The sequence below is a fragment of the Hemitrygon akajei genome, chromosome 7, assembly GCF_048418815.1.
Source record: "Hemitrygon akajei chromosome 7, sHemAka1.3, whole genome shotgun sequence".
In the NCBI taxonomy this organism is placed as follows: Eukaryota; Metazoa; Chordata; class Chondrichthyes; order Myliobatiformes; family Dasyatidae; genus Hemitrygon; species Hemitrygon akajei.
This window is the reverse complement of record NC_133130.1, coordinates 144,590,565-144,614,439: the sequence shown is the minus strand read 5'-3', so window position 1 is coordinate 144,614,439 and position 23,875 is coordinate 144,590,565. Positions and strand designations below refer to the sequence as shown.

The following is a 23,875-nucleotide window of genomic DNA, read 5'->3' as shown; positions in this document are numbered from 1 at the left end:
TCAATATTCAGTTGGTTCCAATAAGGTTCTCCCTCTTCCCCCCCCCCCCCCCATTCTTCTCAATTCAAGTGAGAAAAGGCCTAGAGACATCAAACACTCCTCATACATTAACCCTTTAATTCCCTGGATCATTGTCGTGAACCACCTCTGATACCTCTCTGATGCCAGTACATTCTTTCATAAATAAGGGATCCAAAACTGCTCACAATACTTCAAATGTAGTCTGACTAATGCCTTAAAAAGAACTTCAGGATTACTTCCTTGCTTTTATATTCTGATCCTCTCGAAATGAATGCTATTATATTTGCCTTCATTACTGACTCAATCTGCAAGTTAACCTTTAGGAAATTCTGCACTAGTACACCTAAATCCCTTTGCTCCTTCAATTTCTGAACTTGCTCCCCATTTAGAAAATAGTCTGTGCCTTTATTTCTTCTACCAAAGTGCATGAACATACACTTCCCTACAATGTGTTCCATCTGTCACTTCTTTACCTATTCTAATCTGTTCAAGTTCTGCAGACTCTCTGCTGCTCAACACTGCCTGCCCCTGCACCTATCTTTGTATCATCCACATAACTTGGCCACAAAGCCATCAATTTCATCATCCAGGTCATTGTCATATAATGTGAAAAGTGGTCTCAACACCAATCTGGGTGGAACACCACTAGTTACTGGCAGCCAATTAGAAAAGGCTCCATTTATTCCCGCACTTTGCCTCCTACCAGTTGGCCAATCTTCTGTCCTTGTCAGTATCTTTCCTGTATACCAAGGCTCTTGCCATGTTTGATAGCCTCAAGTGTGACACTTTGTCAAAGACCTTCCTAAATTCCAAGTGAACAACATCCACTGACTATTTTGTATATATTGCCTATTATTTCCAACATATTTGTCAGGCAAGATTTCTTCTCAAGGAAACCATGGTGTCTTTGGCCTACCTACTTACTTTATTATGTGTCTCCAAGTACCCTGAAACCTCATCCTTAATAATGGGCTCTTAAATACTTCCAACCACTGAAGTCAGGTTAACTGGCCTGTAATTTCATATTCTTTTGCCTCCTTCCCTTAAAAAGTGGAGTGATATTTGCCAGAACCATTCTAAAATCTAGTGATATTTCTGCGATCGCTACTAACACCACCACAATCTCTTCAACAACCTCTTGCAGAACCCTGGAGTGTAGTCCATCTGGTTCAGTTGATTCATCTGCCTTCAGACCTTTCAGCTTCCCAAGCAGCTTCTCCTTATTAATGGAGACTAAGTTCACTTCTGTCCCCTGAAATTCTTAAATTTCTGGTGTCTTCCACAGTGACAACTGGTGCAAAATGCTTATTGAGATCATCCACCATTTCTTTGTCCTCCATTACTATATATCCAGCATCATTTTCTTGGGGTCCAATATTCACTCTTGTTTCTCTTTTACTCCAAAAACTTTTAGTGTCCTCTTTTATAGACTTGATTAACTTACATTTATATTTCTTCTTTGTTCTCCTTATTGCTTTTTTTGGTGCCTTCTGTGGTTTTTTAAAAGCTTCCCAATCCTTTAACTTCCCATTAATTGTTGCTATTTTGTATGCCCTCTCTTTGCTTTAATGCTGTCTTTGACTTCCCTTGTTAGCCATAGTGCCTCATTTACCACCCCCACCCCAGCCCGACACTTTGGGATGAACTGATCCTGTGCCTTTTAATCAGGGAACAAGTGCAATATGTGGCAACTAACAAACCTCAGTCAGTTTTGTTATGGTCAAAAATACAAAGGCATTTTCCAGTGAATTGCTGATGGCTGGCAATTGGCTGTAATTGGTATTATGGCCTCGTGTTTGTCAAGATTACTTTGAGCTGTTGGGAGCAGGAGATGTGAAGGGAATCAGAAAGGGCACATGGTGGGAGATGTGCTGGAATGTGGGAAAAGAAAGAATAGGCAAGGAGTAGAAGAAGCAAGGGAGGAGGGGTACATGTCATTGATCCTATACATATACATTGACACTACAATGTATATACACTCAGTGGCCACTTTATTAGGTACACCTAGTGAAACCAGTATGGTCTTCTGCTATTGTAGCACATCCACTTCAAGGTTTGACGTGTTGTGCATTCAGAAATGCTCTTCTGCACACCACTGTTCTTACATATGGTTGTTTGAGTTACTCTCACCTTCTTGTCAGCGTGAACCAGTCTGACCATTCTCCTCTGACCTCTCATTTAATAAGCCATTTTCCCCACAGCACTAATTCTCACTGAATGAGTTTTGATTTTTATTTTGTACTATTGTCTGTAAACTCTGTAGACCAGGGGTGTCAAACTCATTTTAGGTCACGGGCCAGATTGAGCAAAATGCAGCTTCATGCGGGCCGGATCAGTCGGACGCGTGCGAACGCAGCTTTCGTTGCCTCCGTTTTTTCAGCCTGCTCTCATGTGTCTCAGTCTCTGCTATAACTACAAAGTGTTTCACTTTACAAATTCCGTTTCTTATGAAGAAGACTGCCGAGTAAACACTAAAAACCCTGAAAACCTGGTACCTGAATAAACTCAGCATTAGCCATATCATACGCCATAGGCGCTTCGATTACTGGGGCCAGCTTTAATAGTAATTAGATATTATCTCGCAGGCCAAAGATAATTCCACCGCGGGCCTTGAGTTTGACATATATGCTTGATGCACCATCAATAGCTCACTCTGAGATATAAGAAGCGAGATATCAGCTTTTATTGACTGGAAGAATGAACAACACTACATCCTGGAGAATGAGGCCGGGCTCAGGCCTCAATCGCCTTTATACAGGGGTCTGTGGGAGGAGCCACAGGAGCAGTCCAGACAGGTATATGTAGTTCACCACAATGCTGTAGACTATTGTGTGTGGAAAATCTTTGGCGATACTTCAATCACCCAATCAGGCATTGGCAATCATTCCACAGTCAAAGTCACTTGGATCATGTTTCTTCCAAATTCTGACATTTGGTTTGAACAATAACGGAACCTCTTGACCATATCTGCAAGCTTTTATGCGTTAAGTTGCTGCCACATGATTTGCTGATTTGATATTTGTATGAACAAACAAGTGTTCCTAATGAACTGGCCACTGACTATAAACAAAACTAAGTACTGTCCATGATATCACTACAGAATATCCATTTTCCTATTTACCTAACCAGAGCAGCATATCCACAAGGATAGAATTCTGGACTGGTCTAAAGCTGAATAACTCTGGGGCAGAATTTTACAGTTAGTGGCAAGACTTAGCACTGATGTTTGAATTCGTTAACTCTTAACATGGAGGAATCCTCCCAAAAAGTAATTCCAGGAGTTGTCAGTGTATTCCCTTGAGCCAGAACAGGATCTGCCTATGACAGCACACCCCACACTCAACCTGTCCTTGACCTTAACCACAAACCTCACCTCCAGCCCTTGAGCACCACTGTCTTAGCCAAATACACTGGTTTGCTGCATTCTTTGCTTTGCAAATCACCTCATCCACTTGGTTGACTTTGTTCTTTTTTTTTAGCTAAATGTCCCTCCTATCTTTGTGATCCCACCTCAGTATTCTAGCTGTTAGTGTGTTATTTTTGAATGCAGATGATACTGGCTCCAATATCTTCGGGGTGGAATTTATATATTTTCTCTCCATTTCTGTCTCAGAAGATTAGTGAAAGTTCACAATCTGGAGCTTTAAAAAAAGGCATATTGCAAAATTCCCAGATAACCAATAATTCTGATACATCAACAAACAAACACTCATGAGTCTCTGTGCATGACACAAGGGAACAATGAGGATAATAAATAGGGTGCACTTACACCAAAGAGCATATGATTAGAGAAAATATGAAGGAAGAGATGTCAAATAAGCCTATAGGCAGAGGTTAAACTCAAATTAAGGTATTAAGGAACAATAAACATCGTAGTAAATTATAGATATATATGTAAGGGGGGAGGTAGGACATTACTATAGGTAACAAGGAGAAGGTGTCAGAAATATTTATTTTGATTTGTTTTTTATCAGGGAGACAGACCAGGCAGATATGACATTTGGCGGTGGGTAAAGAGACAAGTGCATGTAAAATGGAGACTGATATATTAAAGTTAGATAATACTCAAAACAGGTAAAACACATGGTCTAGAGGCATTACATTCATGTATTTGAAAAGAAGCTATGGAAGCAGAAGCATTACAAAGCATATTTAATAATTGATTCAGAAATACTGCAGCACTGAATGACTGGCAAACCACTAATGTAATAGCAATTCTTAACAAGCAGATTAACATTGGTGCAGGAATGATACGGGAACCCTTATTAAAGGAGAGAATAGAAAAGTATCCCTACATGAAATTTCTCATAATGAATAGTAAACCTGGATTTCAAAAGGGAAAGTCTTGTATGAGTAGACTTAGTGAATGTTTCAAAAAAGTAACAGTAGAGACAACCAAGTACTAGAGTTGATTTATCTAGATTTTCAACAGCTTGATAACTTACCTCTTAATAGATAATAGGGTTGGAGAGTACAGAATCAACTCAAGTAGCAGAATAAATTGCTAACTGATTACAGGACAGAAAGCAGAGAATTGCACTATTCGTAGTGGAAGTATGTAATGGTTTTCCACAGGGATCACCAGTGGGACCACTGCTGGGATGCAATTTCTAAATTTGAGATGATACCAGATTGGGGAAACAGTGAAATCAACTCAATCAAATCAAAGTGAGCACAGCAACAAGTACCTAGAGACATAATAACCTTGTAAAATGGGGAACTATCAGTAGATGAGGTTCTACATTTTGGTAGAAGAATAAGGAGACCTTTTACTACTGAAAGGTGCAAGTTTATATGGAGTGAAGGAACAAGTGGATCCTGGAATGCAAATATATCTATCACTTAAAAATAATGGGATAGCAATGCGTAAGGAAAACAAACCATGTACTGCAGTTTATTTTTGGAGGGGTAGAACTGAAGTAAGAAAGTTATGTTAAATGTATTAAACTTTGGTGAGAGCAAACATACTATTGCATATTTTTCTGTTGAATTGTTATAAAGAATATAGAGACAATGAAAAGGATTGTAAAGTATGTCTTTAAAGATGATTCAAAAAATAAGAGTATATTTATCAGGAAAGGATGAATTGGATCTCGTTTAAGGAAAGTCAAAACAGTAAATTAATAGAAGTCTTTAATATTATGAAAAGTTTTGAGTTGGTCAGACAGAAAAAGATGTAGTTGACAGAAGATCAACAGTTGGTCAAATTGACACTATCATAGACTTAACAGAAGGGAACCATTCAGCCCATCGTCCATACCAGTTCTCTGTTGAGTGATCCAGTTGCCCTATCTTTCCACTCTATCCTCATAATCCCTCAAGTTAATTTATTTAAACTATCAATCCATCTTCCAATTGAAATTACTGATTATCTGTGTGTAAATCACACTTGGAGGCATGTTTTCACATATCAGATCACTCTTACTTCAGAAGTGCCATATGCTGTTCACATTCCACATAGCAGGGTACTGTAGTATTCTGGATTTTGTATTTTTAATGTTTTGTTATCATCGCAAAATAAGAGAGAGGAACCAGTATTTTACTTGATTAGTTGTCAAAAGGTCAGCCTTCCCTGCTTTGAGAACAGAAGTTATCCATGTCGTCATCAGGTTAGCTGTAGAGCTAGATGTCCTTACTTTGGCGTTCCTACAATGTACAGATGATAATTAAATGCCACACCAGAATGATGAGTTTTTCTCTTGGTCATTGGAGAGGTAATGTTGTTTTCCTTTAAATATTTGGCTTTGTTTTCTCTCACTGTTAAGACAAATTTCTGGGATCATTTCCATAAACTTCCTTTGGACCTTCTCCATTGCCAGCGCATCTTTCTTAGATATGGGGCTCAAAGTTGCTTAGTAGGTGAAGTCCTGTACTTAGCTCCAACAGCGGAGAGGGAGACTAGTCAAATGCAGGCAGACAGTGTCGAACACCTGCCCATCCTCTGCTCTCACCCTCATCAACTTCAACCTTACTCAACACCTTAATCTGAGAGAAGCAATGGAGTTAATCATGGGCTCTTCACCTCAATCAGAGAGAAGCAATGGAGGTGATCATGGGCTCACACCCCGTCTCCAGGCTTCCAGTCCCTAGGCTGTATACTCTGCTCCAAAACCTCACCGAGCTCCCTCACAAACACCAGATCACTCAATCAGTCCAAAAACACGCCATCGAAGTGTAACTTACAGGTTCCAATTGCACACAGCTTAGTAGTAGAATCTTTTAAAGAAGTAGCCTTATGTACATTGCTGTTGGTCACATTGTTCGCTATCTTGTATTCTAGAACATTTATTGTCCTTCAACCATCAGGCTCCTTAACCAGTGTGAATAATTTCACTAACCTCAACACTGAACTGATTGCACAACCTTCAAAGGAAAGATGAAAGGCAGATGGGGAAGCACATACAGTGGGTGAACTGTGAGACACTAAAAGAACACCTCATATTCCATTTGATTTGTCTACAACCCAACAATATATTTTCCAATTTCTGCTACACCCCCTCGCTTCTACTCTCCACTGCACCCACCATTCCCCCAAACCCCCAAGATCCACTTCTCATTCTATTTTTGTTACCTTTTCCATAAACCACAATATCCTGATTCCACCCACCTACTCCTACACCTCCCCCTCCACTCTTGATTCCATCTGCTTTTCATTTCTCATTACTTGGCAGGTTCCAGAGCTCGTAGCCTTTGTGTCCTTGTTTATCACCTTGTGTCTCTTCACCTACATCCTCTATCTCCTTAACTGGCTCCGTTTGTTTTTTCTTCCTCTTGTTTGCTTCCAGCTATTATTCAACTGCCTCTGCTTTCCCCACCTGGCTCCTCCTTCCCATTATCCTTCTCAGTCCACCTAACCCTTATATCACCTCTCTGCTATACTGGCTATCTTCCCTCTCCACTTCAGACCTGATGCAGGGTTTCAACCCAACATGTTGACAGATCCTCTCCCCACAGATGCTGTTGTACCAGCTGAGTTCCTCCATCAGATTTTGCACTAAAATATTCAACCTTTTATTGTAATAGATGTCACTCAAAACAATAAATAAAAGAAAATTAGCACATATACTACATCAAGATGATTGCAAATTATTTTCTATTCTGTACAGATTAATGTAGATGAAGAGATGAAGTTGTATTACATCAGATGACTGCTTAATCTTTTATACTCATGTTAAGGTTATGAATCTTCTCTTGTGTAACCTTTTGAGCCGCCTTGGGAATGAATAATATTGGCTGACCTTGACAACTGAAAAGAGTGAAGTTAAAAAGAACCCTGGTATTATCAGTAAGACCAACTTGAGTACCAGTTTGGTGAGATTCACTACTCAAAACTAAATGGAACATAACAGATGCAGGGATAGTCACATGACTTGAGTGTGCTACCTTATTATCTGAGCAGAGACACCAGAGAAAAATTTAAAAAAATTATAGGCCATATACTGTATATATCCAACTGTAGAGAATTCTTGAAAGATATAAAATAATTAAGATTTACATATATAGGCACCACCCAGGTTACAAATGCCCAACTGATGGGCATTTATTTATAAATAAGCTTCATAAATGGTTGGTGGAGGAGATGGGTCAGACCGTTTATATGTAATCTCCCTGTGATAATCTGACACTATGGTCTTTTAAGAATATACTGTAGGTTGCCATTGCACCAGGGAGGCCACTTATGAGTGTTGCTTTGGAAATTGACTTCTATTGATACTTGTACAGTGGTATCTATTAATATAGCATGGACTAGTACTTTAATCTCATCAAAACCAGCTATTTAGTGTGTAGTATTGCAGTTATGTACCGTTATAACAAGGCAACAGAAGACAAATAATAGTTCTTGTTAATTGGACCTTACTAACACCATTCAATTACAATACTGTGGAGCAACACGCACAAAATGCTGGTGGAATGCAGCAGGCCAGGCAGCATCTATAGGAAGAAGTACAGTCAACGTTTCGTGCCGAGACCCTTCATCAGGACTAATGATCTGTTGACTGTACTTCTTCCTATAGATGCTGCCTGGCCTGCTGCATTCCACCAGCATTTTGTGGTGTTGCTTGAATTTCCAGCATCTGCAGATTTCCTCATGTTTGCGACAATACTGTGGAGGTATGGTTACTGTATCACATCATTGTGTATCTCTGACTCGTGGATTAAAGCAACTTATGGATATCTTAAAAATGGAACCCATTTGTAAAATGATTGTAGTTTTGTTTCTAGAGCTGAAAAGACTAATATTAAAGATCAAGAATTTGTGGCGGAAGAAAAGGAAGGGTTGATTTTGGAAAATGACTACCTTAGCCCAGCAGTGACTATCAGTAAATTGGTAAGGTCTTTTATCTCTTCTCTCCCATCTTCCCCTACAGGTTATTCTCTTTTCACAATACCCACATGCACTGTTATATGCTGTACCTCAGCTTTCACCAGAATATAGTCTTGTGGTTGAGTATATCCATTTCTTTACCATTGCAATCAAAGCCAGAGGACCAACCTTAGTTGATTAGGATGGATATGCTGAAAGAAGAACCATTTGTACCTAAAGTGAGCAAATTTGCCAGTTATGACACAGAACTTCATACATACTGGAAGCAAATTTAGCATATTCTGGGTTTTTTTGTGATGTTCATAAATAACTTGGATGAAGTATAGATGGTTATTAGTAAATTTGTGGCTGATCAAAGAATTGGTGGATTATGGATAGTGAGGAAAGTTGTCAAAGGATATAGCAGGATATAGACCATTAGGAGAGAGAAATAGCAGATGGAGTTTAATTTGGTCAAGTGTGAGATGTTGCACTTCAGAAGATCATACAGTAAATGGTAGAATCCTTAAGAGCATTGATGTACAGAGGGATCTTGGGGTGCAAGTCCATATTTCCCTGAAAATGAAAACACAAGTAGATGGGTTGATAAAGAAGGCATCCAACATACTTGCCTTTGAAAATTTGGGTGTTAAGTATAAAAGTGAGGAAGTCATGTAGCTTTATAAATCTTTGGACAGACCACATATGAAGTATTGTGTATGGTTCTGGTCACTGCATTACAGAGATGTAAAGGCTTGGGAGAGGGTGCACAAGAGGTTCATCAAAATGTTGCTGGTTTAGAGAGTATTAGCTATTGGGAAAGATTGGACGAACGATTTTTTTTCTGGAGCGTTGGAGGCTGAGGGGCCTTTGGAACCTCATAAAAGTATAAACAATAAGAGGCATAGATAATGGTCGGTTTTCCCAGGGAGGAATTGTTAAATACCAAAAGGCATAGTTTAAGATGGTGGGGAGAGAGTTCAGAGGAAATCTCTGGGGCAAGGATTTTTTATATGTTGGCAGCTGCCTAGAGCTGCCATGAGGAGTAGTGGAGGCAGATATGATAAAAACTTTTAAGAGGCATTAGAAAGGTGCATTACATGCACAGAATGGAGGGATGTGGACCACATGCAGGCTGATGAGGTGAATAGGATTGGCAGAAACATCTGGGTTCGAAGGAGATACTTCTGTGCTGTGCTACTGTATGATCCCATGATCTTATGATACAACAAATTCACAGGGCTCAGTGAATCCGCAGCTGATTGATGAAATCAAAGCCGTGCCACATCTAGTCATGAATAGTGGAGGACAATTAAACAGATAATGGGGATGGGGGGGGGGGGGGCGGGTCAAAAAAGACTCCAAGAACATCCTCGTGCTCAATGAAGTGAAGGCCCAGCTTGAGTCGCACAGATAAGGCTGCAGCGTTTGCTGTTTAGTTCAAAAAGCAGTATGAAGTGGAGGATCCATCTCACTACATTCTGAGAAGACTATAGAATCCAGTCATTTGCCAGTTTGATTTACTCTGTAGATCCAAGAAATGTGTGAGAACACTGGGTACAAGAAATACATGAGAGCTTACAAACTTATGGCTATCGTATTGAAGCTTGAGATCCTGGACTAACTGAACCATTTGCCAAGAAATGTATTTCAATGAAGTTACTACACTGGAGTCCACCCAGCAACAAGAAATGACTATTTCAAACTAAAAAAAAGTCTATTTACGTATTCTTGATATTCAGTGACACTACCTTTGCCCATCGCTGGATTAAAAATTTGGTCAAGAGCATAAATATAGTAGCTGGAGGAGCATGTCAGAAACCTGGTGTTAGTTACCTCATCTCTTTACTCCCCAAAGCTTTTATACTATTAACAATTTTAAGATATGTGCATTTCCAACAGTACTAACGAGGTTTACAGTTTCCAAGCTGACTGGCTTGCTTGATTGCCCACTAATACTGTGAAAGTAGTTTTCTTTGTTTGCTGTCTGTTTGTAGTTTTATTAGGTGTATAACTGTCCATTACTCGCATCTCGTGCTTGGGTAATTTGTTCATTATCCAGATTTTCCAAGATGCAACTTAGAAAGCATCTCAATAAGTAATCATGATCAATTATTCTTCAAAATGAGATGCTTTGGTGGAAAATATGTTAGTAAGAGAACCATGAATGAAACAAAATAAACTTATATAACCTTTAAATTGCTACACTTCAACTGGGGTTTAGAGGCAAATATTAGATTAATTGATTTTAATATATTAGTATTAAGGACAAACGTGCCTTTGCTCTGTCCACATTTCCAACTGGTCAGTACCCTGCTGAGTCTTTTGACAGTCTTCCTCTAGCCACAACTCTGCCAATTATTGTGTCATCTGCCAATAATCTAATCTAAGTGTCACGTTATCATCGGAAGTGAGATTAGCTCAAGAACGTTCATAATTTTCTTTCATGTTACTGTATTTTTTTTTGTTTATTCAGGTGAATCAAAAAACAAATACAGGGCCTGAGGTAATGGAGGAGAGTCTGGTAAGTCCTTGCATAGCCAGCAAACAATTTCATCTAGTGTCTGACCAAATGTAAAGTGAACAAAAATATCAATGGCACTTTGGTGTTTAAATTGGGGAGAATTCACTCATGAAATTGATTTATGCTTTCCAACCAATCTAAATTAATAATTTCGAAGAATGCATTGAAACAAAGTAAAGGAATTGAGAAAATTTTATTTAGCAACCTAAAATAAATACAGTCAAAGAATTAATAAGATCTGAAATGAATTTTCATAGATTATTGTTGAGATCAAAATAATATAAGTCATACAAAGGTATTTTGGATAATGCTGAAAAATTAATTTAGATAGATGTGCAAAAGCATGGTGAGAGAAAAAAGGCCATCTGGTCCATCACGGCTCTCCCAAGCTCCAGTTTACTAAATTAAAATGTTTTTTTTCTGATTCATTTAATTTATAATTTGCAGATAATGTTTTAAAATATTAATATGCTTTATATGAAATTAATTTACAGGCAGGAAGAAATGTCCTCCATTCAGAATATTTTGATATGAACAAAGATGTTGGTCATGATTTTCTTTGCTGATTGTTATGATTGATTTCTACACATTATATAAATTTTTATTTTTTATTTTTATTTTATTTTATTTTTTGCTAATGTTAAAATCCAATGAAATCCTGTACAGTGTGTAAGACTTTTCATTTAGAAAGCTTGTGCGAGAACAAATCAAAGCAGTTCACTTATACCTGCTGTCTTTCAGTAAAATGATGGCTGATCTTCTGTTTCATCACTACTTTTCTGTGCTAACTCCGTAATCTCTTGATTCTTGTAGTATCTAAAAATCTTTTGATGTTTTTCTTGAATATGCTCAGCCTCCATGGTTGTCTTGATTTAAAATAAATGTCTGAATGAAACATTCCTTTTGGGTATGTCACGTACATGCAACCCTGTAAAAGTACCAGCAACAATAGAACACACCTGGAGTCTGGTTTTGCTGTTAACAAAACACTATTTTATTAGTAACTACCTCATATAGTAAATTAAACCAGGTAAATCAAGAGTTAATGGTGTTATGCATATATAGGTGTAAAAATAAAGTCCCCAAACTTCTTCAAGCTTAGGTGGTAAATGATACAGTCATTTAGGTGGTAAATGATGGTATGTAAGAAAAGTTCAGTTCAAATGCACAGGTTAGTTAATGCGAGATGTTTGTAATCCAAGGGCAAGTGTTGTTAGAAGGCAATATCGTCGATATTCCACAGATTACACGACAGCAATACAAAATAACAATAGCAGTAGGTTTTATCTCCAAAGTTGTTCCACTCCACACAAGAAATATCACCAACAGTGATCTTCAACGCATATCCTTTCAGCACACCCGAATTCAGCTACGGGGCATTCCAAAGTGGTGGCCACAGGATACTCAAGCAGAATCCACGAATGGATTATCACCAACAGTAGCTTATTACAAAGGGGACCATCTTCAGCGAAACCACCACCCAGCCAAGGGTCGACACACCAGTAGATTCCACAAGGTTACTCCAATCTCACACTTATCCAGTTCCACGACATACGAAATAACTCCAACAGTGATTTGCCACAGGGGTGCCTTTTTTCAGTGAACTACCACACCCAGACAGAAGGGTAAACACACATATGGTATTCACAAAGGTTTTCCCCTCACCAGAGAACCCACTCCTGTGGATTAACTATGTGACAATCACACTTTCGTAGCCGATGGAAACAAACTCGCCCTCATGGGCTACTTAGAGAGAGAGTCCTTTATCAATACTCAGGATTGTGTGTGTGTCCTTGTATGTTCAAAACAAGCTGCAGAGAAGCCATAACATCGATCGTCCATCAAATAAATAAATAAATAAATCTCTCTCTCTCTCACACACACACACAGAGTAAGTACACCATTATCTGGATTTTATACATTTAACGATACTAATGTATTGAAATCATATTAGTCACAGAATTTGGAAGACTAGCACTTGATAACTGAGAGCTCTATAGCTGAGCTTCATTAAAGTTGATTATAGCAATGAATTTGGATCTTGGAGCAGATCTGTAGACAATAGATGTGTTGGCACACAGGAAGGGTTAGGAAATTATGAAACATTGTAAGTTTAAAAAATGTGCTTTATTGAAATACTGGACTATTTATCAAATAAGAGTATTCAGACATATTCTGTAATTTCAATGTCTTTAGAAAAATAGACAATAGTTAAGGAAATCAAAAAAAGTAAGCAGTAGCATGATTATTATTTAAACGAATGACTCAATTTCTATACATTTTCAAAGTACTTAATGGAGTTTTCATTCTGTGTAATGCCAGGGTTAACATTTCTACCTCTGTGCTGTGAGGTATTTTTATTTCAGCAGTTTTCTGCAAACACAGTGTGCCTTGTTAGTAAACTTAAAGGCTAGTGTTTTGGCTTCAGCTAAAGCCATTTGCCCAACTTGGGAATGTTGTATCAGCCAACTGGGTTTGTCTTTATAATGTGTTGTAACATCTTGCCCAGTGGGATACGATGGAAGATTCAAGAGAACTGGGTAGGATCAGATTTCTGGAGGATAGTAATCTGATTTGGGGTCTTTTTGTGAGGAGATACGGAGAAGAGCACAAGGGAAGATACTTGAAAGATCCCACCCGAAGGGGAGAACCTATTGGAAGGAGTGCTTTGTGGAGATGAATGGTTTCAAGGAGGAAGTGCCAATAGTTCTAAGTTAGCCAGTTTGTTTCTGACATTCTTTGAGGGAAATTTGATCTGTGGTTGGTGATGGGTATTCAGTGCTGTGAGTAAAGTGACACACCCACACTACAGAAACAAGCTCCAACATTTAAGTGCCCATTTAGACTGGTTTAACTGTAATGGGCCCCTTTATTTTACTTTTCTTTTTCTGTTAACTGCTTGTTAAAGTTGAAAAATTGGTAAATATACCTCTGTAATTTTGTGCCGGTGTGTGAACTGTTATTTCCTGGCAAACAATAACTTTGCATGCAACAGTATTTATACAGCATTCAGCACAGTTAATGTTACCTCATCGGAACATCACAAAGTTCCTGTTGGTTGAACCCAAATCATACTGACCCTAGACGTTTGTTGCTTGTGGAAGGTGGCCTTTTCACAGCTGAGTCACGTGGCTGTTAGCAGAGTTAGCTCATGAGCCAAGATTGTTACGAGCCCCGGTGAGAGGCTTACGTCTGTTCCTTTGGGATAAAATGCTGTTTACCTGAGTGTTGAGTATTTGGAATCTCATAACTAATGACCACACAGTTAAATGTGTTTTTAAAGATTGTTCCACAGTAGCCAGTGGAGTTAACCTGGACATTGGTTTTTCACAGGTAGCAGCAATCTATTGCCATTGGCAATATCCTGGATGTCAAATAGCAAAATCCTCATCTTTGATAACAGAGTATCCCCTGTCCACACTTTGGTAAATCAGACCGTCAGACTGTGCTCCATCTTCAATTTCAACAAGTTAAAACGTGTGGATCCCATACAGAAGGTTATGCATTGCTTATCTGAGGAAGTAGACAAGCTTCTGCACAACTGCTTTTAGATGTATACTGGTGTATGTTCAACGACTCAGTGGTTAATGGAAGTGAGTATGTCATAGCTATTACAGACTTCACCAGCAAGTGGGTGAAGGGTAAAGAGATCATTCAGGGTGTTTCTCAACTGGAAACCAAGCGATTCACTTTCTAATGAAATCCAGTGACATTCAAATAGGTGACCCTGACCTATACAGGACATCAAGATGTGACCTTCCTAAAGCTATCAGGGATGTCACAAAATAATACCAATTCAAAATAGACTCTTCAGACTTGTATGCTATTACGGACTACCAAACAATGTCAGCCAGCATTGCTGACAACAGTGCATCTCTCCCCAATGAACACAATGCATTTTATGCATATTTTGAACCACCCCTGCAGCATCCAACACACCTGTACCCACAAACAGCATTGCAGACATCAAATGCATCTTCCTGAGAGTGATGGCTCAGAAAAGTTCTGACCCAGATGGAGTAACAGGCACGTCCTCAGGTCATGCATGGATCAGCTGGCAGGAGTATTCGCAGACATTTTTAATCATCCCACTCGAATCCGAGGTTCCTACCTGCTTTGATACCAAAGACTTGATGACTGGAGCCTGGTGCCTCTTACAACCACTACCTTGAAAATGTAATACTACTTCAATTGATATAATATAAATTATGAAATCCACCTTCGATAACGTAATTGCAAACAAACCCATCTAAAGACTCCTTCACCCAGGATTCAGCATCTCCTGCAACTAAATCCTTGACTTCCTAACCTATGAGCATTAGTAAGCATAGGCTGCAATGGCTCTGCCATGATTATCCTCAACATTGGTGTCCTGAAGGACTGCATCCTCAGCCCTTCCTTTACTCCCTATACACTCACAACTATTGTATGTAGCTGGATTGTGCTCTGACTCAAGTTATAAGTTTGCAGATGGCATCATTGTGGTGGGGTGGATCTCAAATAGTAATGAGACAGAGTACAGGAAGTAGATAGTCTAGTGGCATGGTGTCAAGACAACAATTTTTCTCTCAATGTCAGCAAAACAAAAGAACTGGGCATTGACTTTAGAAAGCAGAGCAAAGTGCACATCCGTCTCTGCTTCAATGGTGTGGGGGTGGGGATGGTTAAGTACTTCAAGTTCCAAGGTGTAAGTATCACCAATCGCTTGTCCTGGTCCAACTTCATAGAAGCTAAATCCAAGGAAGTGCTCTAGCACCACTCCTTCCACAGAAGACTAAGGAAATTCAGTGTGTCCCCATTGACCCTCACCAAGTTTTTGTAGATGTGCTGTAGAAAGCATCCTATTGGAATGCATCACAGCTTGATATGGCTACTGTTTTGCCCAAAACCGCAAGAAATTGCAGAGATTTGTGAGTACAGCTCAGTCTTTCACAAAAAGCAACTTCCCCTTCATTAATTTGGTCTACGCTTGCTGCTGCCTCAAGAATGCAGCCAGCATAATCAAGGACTTCTTGTGCCCCAGTCATTCTCTCCCTACTTCCATCATGGTATAGATACAGAAGCTAGCAAACCCAAACTACCATATTCAAGTACAGTCTTTATCCCACTGTTATAAGACTTGAGTGGACCACTTGAATGATAAAGATGAACACTTAGTCTTGCAATTTCCCTTGTCCTGGCCTTTGTACTTTATTGTCTACCTACAGTGTCCTTCCTCTGTAATTGCAACACTATATTCTGCATTCAGTTATTGTTTTTCCCTTTGCACTTCCATAATGTACTTCTGTTTTGAAATGATCTGTATGGATGGCATACAAAACAAAACTTTTCACTGTATCTCAGTTCATGTGACAATAATAATCGAATTACCAGTTAAGGCCTTCTCAGGAACTTTACATATTTGCTGATGACTTGGAGGCCATTTGGTCCATTGATGGAATACTGGCTCATAGAGCAATTCCACATTCCCTCTAATTCTCCCTATGATTTACTCCCTACATTTCTATTAACTACCCCCAAATTCCACCCCTTAGCTACATACAGGGGTAGTTTATAGTGGCCAGTTAACCTACCACCTGAAAGCATTGGGATGCAAGAAGAAACCAGAGCACTCAAGGGAACCCACATAGTCACAGGGAGAACTTCAAACCACACACACATGGGACTTGAGGTCAGGCTTGAACTCATTTTGCCAGGGTTGTGAGGCAGGAGCTCTGCTGGCTGTCCAATTCTGTCAATGCAAGTTAGTCACAAGGATGGGTCCAAGCCCAGAGGGAGTGATGACAGTGCAGTTTGACAGGCACTATGTGACTAGTACTGGTCCCTGGAGAATTACTTTGCCTGCACTTAGATAGCATGACTTGACTTTACTGAATTAGCAATTACTGGTGCATATAGCCTTTGCCTGGTCTTTACCTGATGGTCTGGAGGTATTCAGACAGGCAAAGTAATGTGCCAGACAATCCTAAACATATATCTACAGCATTCTATCATCATCATCCAGATCCTCTGACATGTGGTGCAAGAAACAAGCTGTTGGATCATGGTTTTTTTGCAGGCTTTGCTATTGCTTGTATGGTGGGTGGGTAGTCGGGGATTAATGCTTTTGCTGGAGCAAGTGGGGGGAGAGAGACGTGTTGATGCTTTTGCTGCTGCTTGTACAAGGGAGGGGGAGGTGGGCTTTGGAGATCCAACGGTTTCTGCCATTCTCTCTTTGGGGTTTTTTTCTGTTTCAAGGATTTCAGGTTGTATACTGTATACATTCTTTGATATTAAACTGAAGCATGAAAAAAAAATCAACGGGTCAGCCAGCGTCTGTGCAGGCATCAGGACGATCGACATTTTGGGTTGAAATCATGCTTCGGTCCTTTGTCTCCACATATGCTATTTGACCTGGTAACTTCTAGCAGGTTTCTTTTTGCGCCAGAGTCCAGCACTTATAATCTCTTACATTTCCTCTGATGAATGACCTCAATAAGTGAGGGACTTGCACATTAGCATCTGTAGCCCAGTGTCTTAACTGCAACCAACTTGTGCCAGTTTTGTTCTTTAGGGAAAAATAAACTTAACATTTTATCGTCTTCTAATCTAGCTAGTTCACAAAGACCATCTCTGACCTACTCCACTAAACATCAAATGCAAACATGTCTCAATGACAATAGCGCTTCCTGCAGTGCTGAATATATGTTTCTACCTTTTCCATAATCTTTGTTTGACAGAATAGACCAAGTAAATCTCATTTCTTCATCTATCTGACTGTATCCTTAATTATATAGTTTCTTCTGTCCTTATAATTTCATGGATTTGCTTGTGTATTCACATAGTAGCAAAAACAAACTTTCCTTTGCTAAATTTTCTTTTTAAAATCAGAATCAGAATCAAACTTTAATCACCAAGTACCTATACACATACAAGGAATTTACTTCCGGCAGATGTTGTCTCTCTGCTCATAACAATAATAATGATAAATATAAATGAAAATATAGATTATACATACAGGTAGTGCAATCCAAGTAATAGTTAGCCAACAGTTAACCGGCAGTTAACTGTTCAGCAAAGTGACCGCAGTAGGGAAAAAACTTCTCCAGTGCCTATTAGTCTTAGTTTGGAGGGATCTGAAGTGCCTACCAGACGGAAGCAGATCAAACAGTCCGTGCGCAGGATGGGAGGAGTCCTTTATGATGTTCCCTGCCCTCTTCTTCAACCTGGAAGAGTACAGGTCCACAATAGAGGGCAGGGAGGCTCCAATGATGCGCTCAGCAGTCCTCACTGTGCGCTGTAGTCTGGTTCTATCCTGCTTGGTGGCAGCTCCAAACCACACAATGATGGAGGTGCACAGGACAGACTCAATGACTGCAGTGTAGAACTGCAGCAGCAATTCCTGAGGCAGACCGTATTTCCTCAAGAGCCGCAGGAAATACATCCGCTGCTGGGCCTTCTTCAGGATGGAGCTGATGTTCTGCTCCCACTTAAGATCCTGAGAGATGGTGGTTCCCAGGAACCTGAAGTTCTCCACGCATGCCAAAGTCATAATCATCATTATGAGCTGTGTCATATGACGTAGATGATCATGGTCTCATGTCCATCATGGTTCTTGGCAAATTTTTCCATGGAAGTGGTTTGCCATTGCCTTCTTCTAGGTACTGTCTTTACAAGACAGGTGTCCCCAGTCATTATCAATACTCTCCAGAGATTGTTTGCCTGGCATCAGTGGTCACATAACCATGACTTCGTATGAGCACCAACTGCTCATACGACCTTCCACCAGTGGCTTCACATGACCCTGATCAAGGGGCTAAGCAGGTGCTGCACCTTGCCTGAGGGTAACCTGCAGGCTATAGGAGGGAAGAGTGCCTTACACCTCCTTTGGTAGAGATGTATCTCCACCCTGTTACCCAAGAGTTCATGCCAAAATACTGCTCTTTAAAATAGTCTAATAGAAAATTTTCTAATTATTTTTATGCAGCAGATTGTATGGATATAGTTCTATTTCACTATATGGGTTGAAACAATTACATCCAAAAAATATAAATATTGGAAAAGTTTTAAAAGCTACAGCATAAATACTTCAATTATCTGATAATCTTTTAAGGGAACTAATAAAAGTAGAATGATCCAAATGCATGTTTAAGTGTCTTTGTACAAAATACCGCACAGAGAGGAAGGATTACTAGATATGTTGGTCATGTCATTCAAGAATTCTGAAGCAGAACAATTAGTAAAGTTGTAAAACATTGTGACTATGAAGTTCTATCTTGAGGAACTCTCATACTTTATTTCTAGGATGGTTTAAAGCTTGGGCTGGGCTGTATTGCATAATTAAATTAAAACCCACTAGTTAAGATAAAGTTAATTAGGTGACGTACCAGAGTTTATCATCTTATCATGCCAATTAGAAATTGGTTGTAATAAAGACAAAATTAGAAAGACACATCTGGTACATTCTACTGTAAATGGAATTAATTATCTTATACATAGAAAATAAAGGCTGACTGGGGGGAGAAAAACCTCTTTCACAAAATTAGAATTCATATTACACTGCTTAATATTCTTGTGTTTATCCTAGTCCAGTGTAATGATCAAAATAATTTTGTATAAATGTTAAGTGCAACTGGCCAAAATATCATGTTACAGAAAAAAAAAAATTTCAGGTGGATCAAGCAAATGAAAAGACAGATGTAGCTGAAAAACCTGAACATCTTGAACAGGTAAATACAATGCAGTAAAAAATAAGCAATCGTATCTGTTGCTTTCTTTCATTCTGTTTATGAAGATTTGGCTTTTCTTTAATTGTGTTAATTATTTAATTTTCTTTCATTATACCCTTTGTGTATTATGAAAAGGCTGCAATTCCCCAAAGTAAAGTAAAATGTAGGCTATACAATTGATTTTAAAAATAGAATCAGGATCAGGTTTATTATCACTGGTATGTGTCATGAAATTTGTTAACTTAGCAGCAACAGCAGTTCAATGCAATACATAATATAGAAGGGAAAATAAATGAATAAATTACAGTGTATGTCTATTGAATAGATTTTAAATCATGGAAAAATAGAAATAATATATATTAAAAAGTGAGGTAGTGTTCACGGGTTCAAAGTCCATTTAGGAATCGGATGACAGAGGGGAAGAAGCTGTTCCTGAATCGTTGAGTGTGTGCCTTCAGGCTTCTGTACAGCATACCTGATGGTAACAATGAGAAAAGGGCATGCCCTGGGTACTGGGGGTCCTTAAGTTTCTTCACCTCAAAGGTTTGTTCAGGACTATAACCCAGTATATGTGGTGATGGTGAAGAAAGAAGAAACAGAAAACTGCAATTTAATATTTTGGTTTCATGAGCAAGACAGCAGGCAAGAGATAAAAATAGTCTTTAAAATTATGAAGTGTAATAAATCTGAGTTTGCTGATAATACAAATTTGATTCCTGAATGCGTGGTGTGGAGAATTCAGAAAGATAAGATATGTAGATGGGCAAAGTGAATGAGTGAGGATGTTGGCTATTGAATATAATGTCATCATCCCCTTTAATAGAAAATATAGAAAGGCAAAGTATTTTTCAAATGCTGCAAGATTGAAAGGTTTTTAGGATGGTGGTGAATTTTGATAGCTCGGGTTGAAGAGTTCGACATTCGCCAAGCTTGGCAGTTAGTTTGCAGGCATTCCATCACTAGTCAATGATTCAATGCATATTTATTATCAAAGAAAGCATAAATTATACACTTTGAAATTTGTCTGCTTATATGCAACTACAAATCAAGAAATGCAAATAGCCCAATTTTAAAAAAAGGACGAGAAACCACTGCTTGGAGAAAGAGAAAGGAAAAAACACATATTGTGCAAACAATAGAAGCAAACCAACAGCATCCCGAACCAGGCTGAGTCCCAGATCCACTTCTGGAGATGGCCCAAGCCAAGCCTCAGTTCCCAGTTTTCACACCAGCAGGCAGGAAGGTATAGCAGCGGGCTCAGTTCACACCGTGGGGAAAGGCATGAACATTCACAGGAGAGCAAGCAAAATCTGCCTGACCCTCACCTCCATATCCGACACTGGGACCTCCAGTCTGTCTGGGCCGACGTTTAAATTGTCCAAGCACTGGGTAGTGGCATGTTCTAGGATCCAAGTTCTGGTGCCCTAATATGCCCACCTCAAGCCAATCTCGATCTCACCAAATCAGCTTGGTGCCTGGAGTAATCCAACCTCGTATCTGGGTTAGGTGGACGAACATTGAAACTCTTCCACATCAACTCCTCTCCAAATTGCCTACTCTATTTCCAGCAGCGATACCACCAAGTCCGCCTGCGACCCCAACTTGAACAGGAACACATTATGCCTCAGAATGTCCCCGCCCTCCAGCTCATTCCCCGAACCAGCTTCACCTCCGTCTGCCTCCTCACTGTCTGTGGTGATAGTTCACCGCAATTTGCTTCATGAAAGAAGTCATAAGTAATGTTTTTAGTAGATTCTCTTTCCTTATGATTTACCAGTAAGCTATTGCACATTTTTGATAGTGCTATTTTAAAATGGAAAAATCAGTCAAGGTGACATCCTCGGTGTGCAGTATTCCCAGAGAGAAACACCAACAACTGCACACTGAGGATGTGACCTCGAATGGTGATGAAATATCTGCAAACTAACTGCCAAGCTTGAAAGGTGTTATTTAAAAAGACCTGAGTAACCTGTATGTTCGTAAATCTTTTGGCTTGAATAAGTTTATACTGTCAAGTCCTATAATATCTAATTACTTCTTTCGGCCATCATCTATAGATCAGGCTTTTTTTCTATGGAAAACAAAAGGTATAAAATGTTTTCGTGACCTGTATTTGGATGATAACATTATGTCCTTTGAACAGTTATCTAACAAATACAATTTATCTAAAACCCATTTTTTTAGATACTTACAAATTAGAAATTTTCTATATAATGAATTAAAGTCTTTTTCGAAAGAATGTCCATTGGACATTACAGAGAGAATTCTAACTCTTAATCCTTATCAAAAGGGTTTAGTAGCTATCATTTACAATATGATTATGAAGATACAGCCGGATATATCAGAAAAAATTAAGAAGGAATGGCAGGAAGAATTGCATTGCCCTATATCTACTGAGCAATGGGAAAACATTTTATTATTGGTAAACTCATCCTCTATTTGTGCTAAACATGCTCTAATACAATTTAAGGTTGTACACAGAGCCCACATGTCTAAAAATAAACTTGCTCGATTTTATTCTTATGTTAATCCAACCTGTGATAGATGTCATTCTGATATTGCTACATTGACTCATATGTTTTGGTCTTGTCCTTGTTTACAAAGCTATTGGAAGGATATTTTTAATATCATTTCAAGAGTTTTAAATATTAATCTTCAACCACATCCTTTTACTGCAATTTTTGGTCTACCTATGATAGATAATATGTGTTTATCTGCTTCTTCTCAGCGAATGATTGCATTTGTTACACTATTGGCTAGAAGATCTATTTTATTGAACTGGAAAGAAATTAATCCTCCAACTGTATTTCAGTGGCTCTCTCAAACCATTTCCTGTTTGAGTTTAGAAAAAATTAGAAGTGTGGTCTTTAACTCCTCAGTTAAATTTGAGGAAACTTGGAGACCATTTATTCAACATTTTCATGCGAGTTAAATGGTCTGATCCTGAACCTTATTGCCACCATCCTGAATTGTATAAATGGAGTTTCGGAGTCATTGGCACTACTGTATGTACTTAACATTATACAATTGCCCATGTTAGTTTTTTTTTTATATATTGTTTTTTTGTTTTTTTTTCTTCTTCTTTTTGGGGTTTTTTTTGTGCTTTTCGTCTTAAATCCTTCATATTAATATTATAAGTTTGGGAGACTTTTTACATTGATAATATATAATTGATTATTAATGAATCTATTGTGTACTCTCAAATGTTTTTTGTACTTATATTTTACTTATGTTATGTTCTTAAAATCAATAAAAAGATTTAAAAAGAAAAGAGTAACCTGTATGAATCAGTGAAAATTACATTTCCAGGTACAGCAAGCAATTAGGAAAGTGTACAGTTTACTGGCCTTTGTTACAAGAGGATTTGAGTATAAGAGAGCTTGGCTGCATTGATTTGAAGATGACATCTGATCCTAGAGTGCTTAGAATTAGGTTCACTGCCACAACATAAGACTGTCACAACTTACAGCATGGAAACAGGCCCCTTGACCCACTTTGTCCATGTGTTGCCCAGTTAGTCTGATCTGCACATGATTGGCCCATAGCCTTCTAAACCTCTCTAATCCAGGTCTGAAGCCTATGCTATTCACAAAGTGCCTGAAGAACTCAGCAGGTCAGGTTCTGGATACCTATGGAGGAGAATAAACGGTTGATGTTTCAAGCCAGGGCACTTCATTAGGTCTCATCCCAAAACCTCAGCTGTTTATTCCCCTCCATAGGTGCTGCATGACCTGCTGAGTTCTTCCAGCATGTTGTGTGTTGCTCTGAATTCCCAACATTTGCAAAATCTCTTGTGTTTATGATTTGCCTATCCTCTGCAAGTAGGACTAAAATGAAAAGAAAAAAATCATTCAGGTGAGCTGCGGAGACTCTGTCATTGTCTACTGTGAAAATGGACCTCAGTAGATTTCTGGATATTAAAAGACATGGGAAATCACATAAGCAGGAAAATAATGAGGAATGGCATTCTTTCTCTTTCAGTTTGGAAGCATGGAGTCACTCAAATATTCTTTCACTAAATCAAAAAGAAAGGTAACTGTTCATCTTACAGCTTCACTTTTGTACCTTTCAGAAGAGTTACCTTTTTTATTTATTTGTTCATGGGATAGGGAATGCTAGGCATGCAGTATCATCATTGCTCCTGAACTGGTGATGAAGTTAAAAGTTAGTCATATTGGTGGTCTGTATTCTTGTATAGGCTTGACTAAACAAGGACAGCAGATTTTCTCCTAAACAGGTTGGTTTTTAGCAGCATTGTACTGAGGCTAGCAGTTTTTAAAATATTCAAAATACATTTAATTGCCTGAATTTAAATTC

At 38.8% G+C, this 23,875-nt stretch overlaps 1 protein-coding gene across 6 annotated transcripts in view; it reads left to right on the top strand.

The window, feature by feature from the left end:
• The window catches only part of LOC140730083 (uncharacterized), a 64,271-nt gene that overhangs the window by 6,928 nt on the left and 33,468 nt on the right, over positions 1–23,875 (top strand). For 4 of the 6 annotated variants that reach the window (XM_073050218.1, XM_073050220.1, XM_073050219.1 and 1 more), the window contains exons 4-6: positions 8,233–8,350; positions 10,803–10,850; positions 23,540–23,590. In XM_073050218.1, coding sequence (XP_072906319.1) covers positions 8,233–8,350; positions 10,803–10,850; positions 23,540–23,590 — 217 coding nt within the window. The remainder of the gene's footprint in view (positions 1–8,232; positions 8,351–10,802; positions 10,851–23,539; positions 23,591–23,875) is intronic. The other 2 variants (XM_073050215.1, XM_073050217.1) reach the window with 2 other exon arrangements.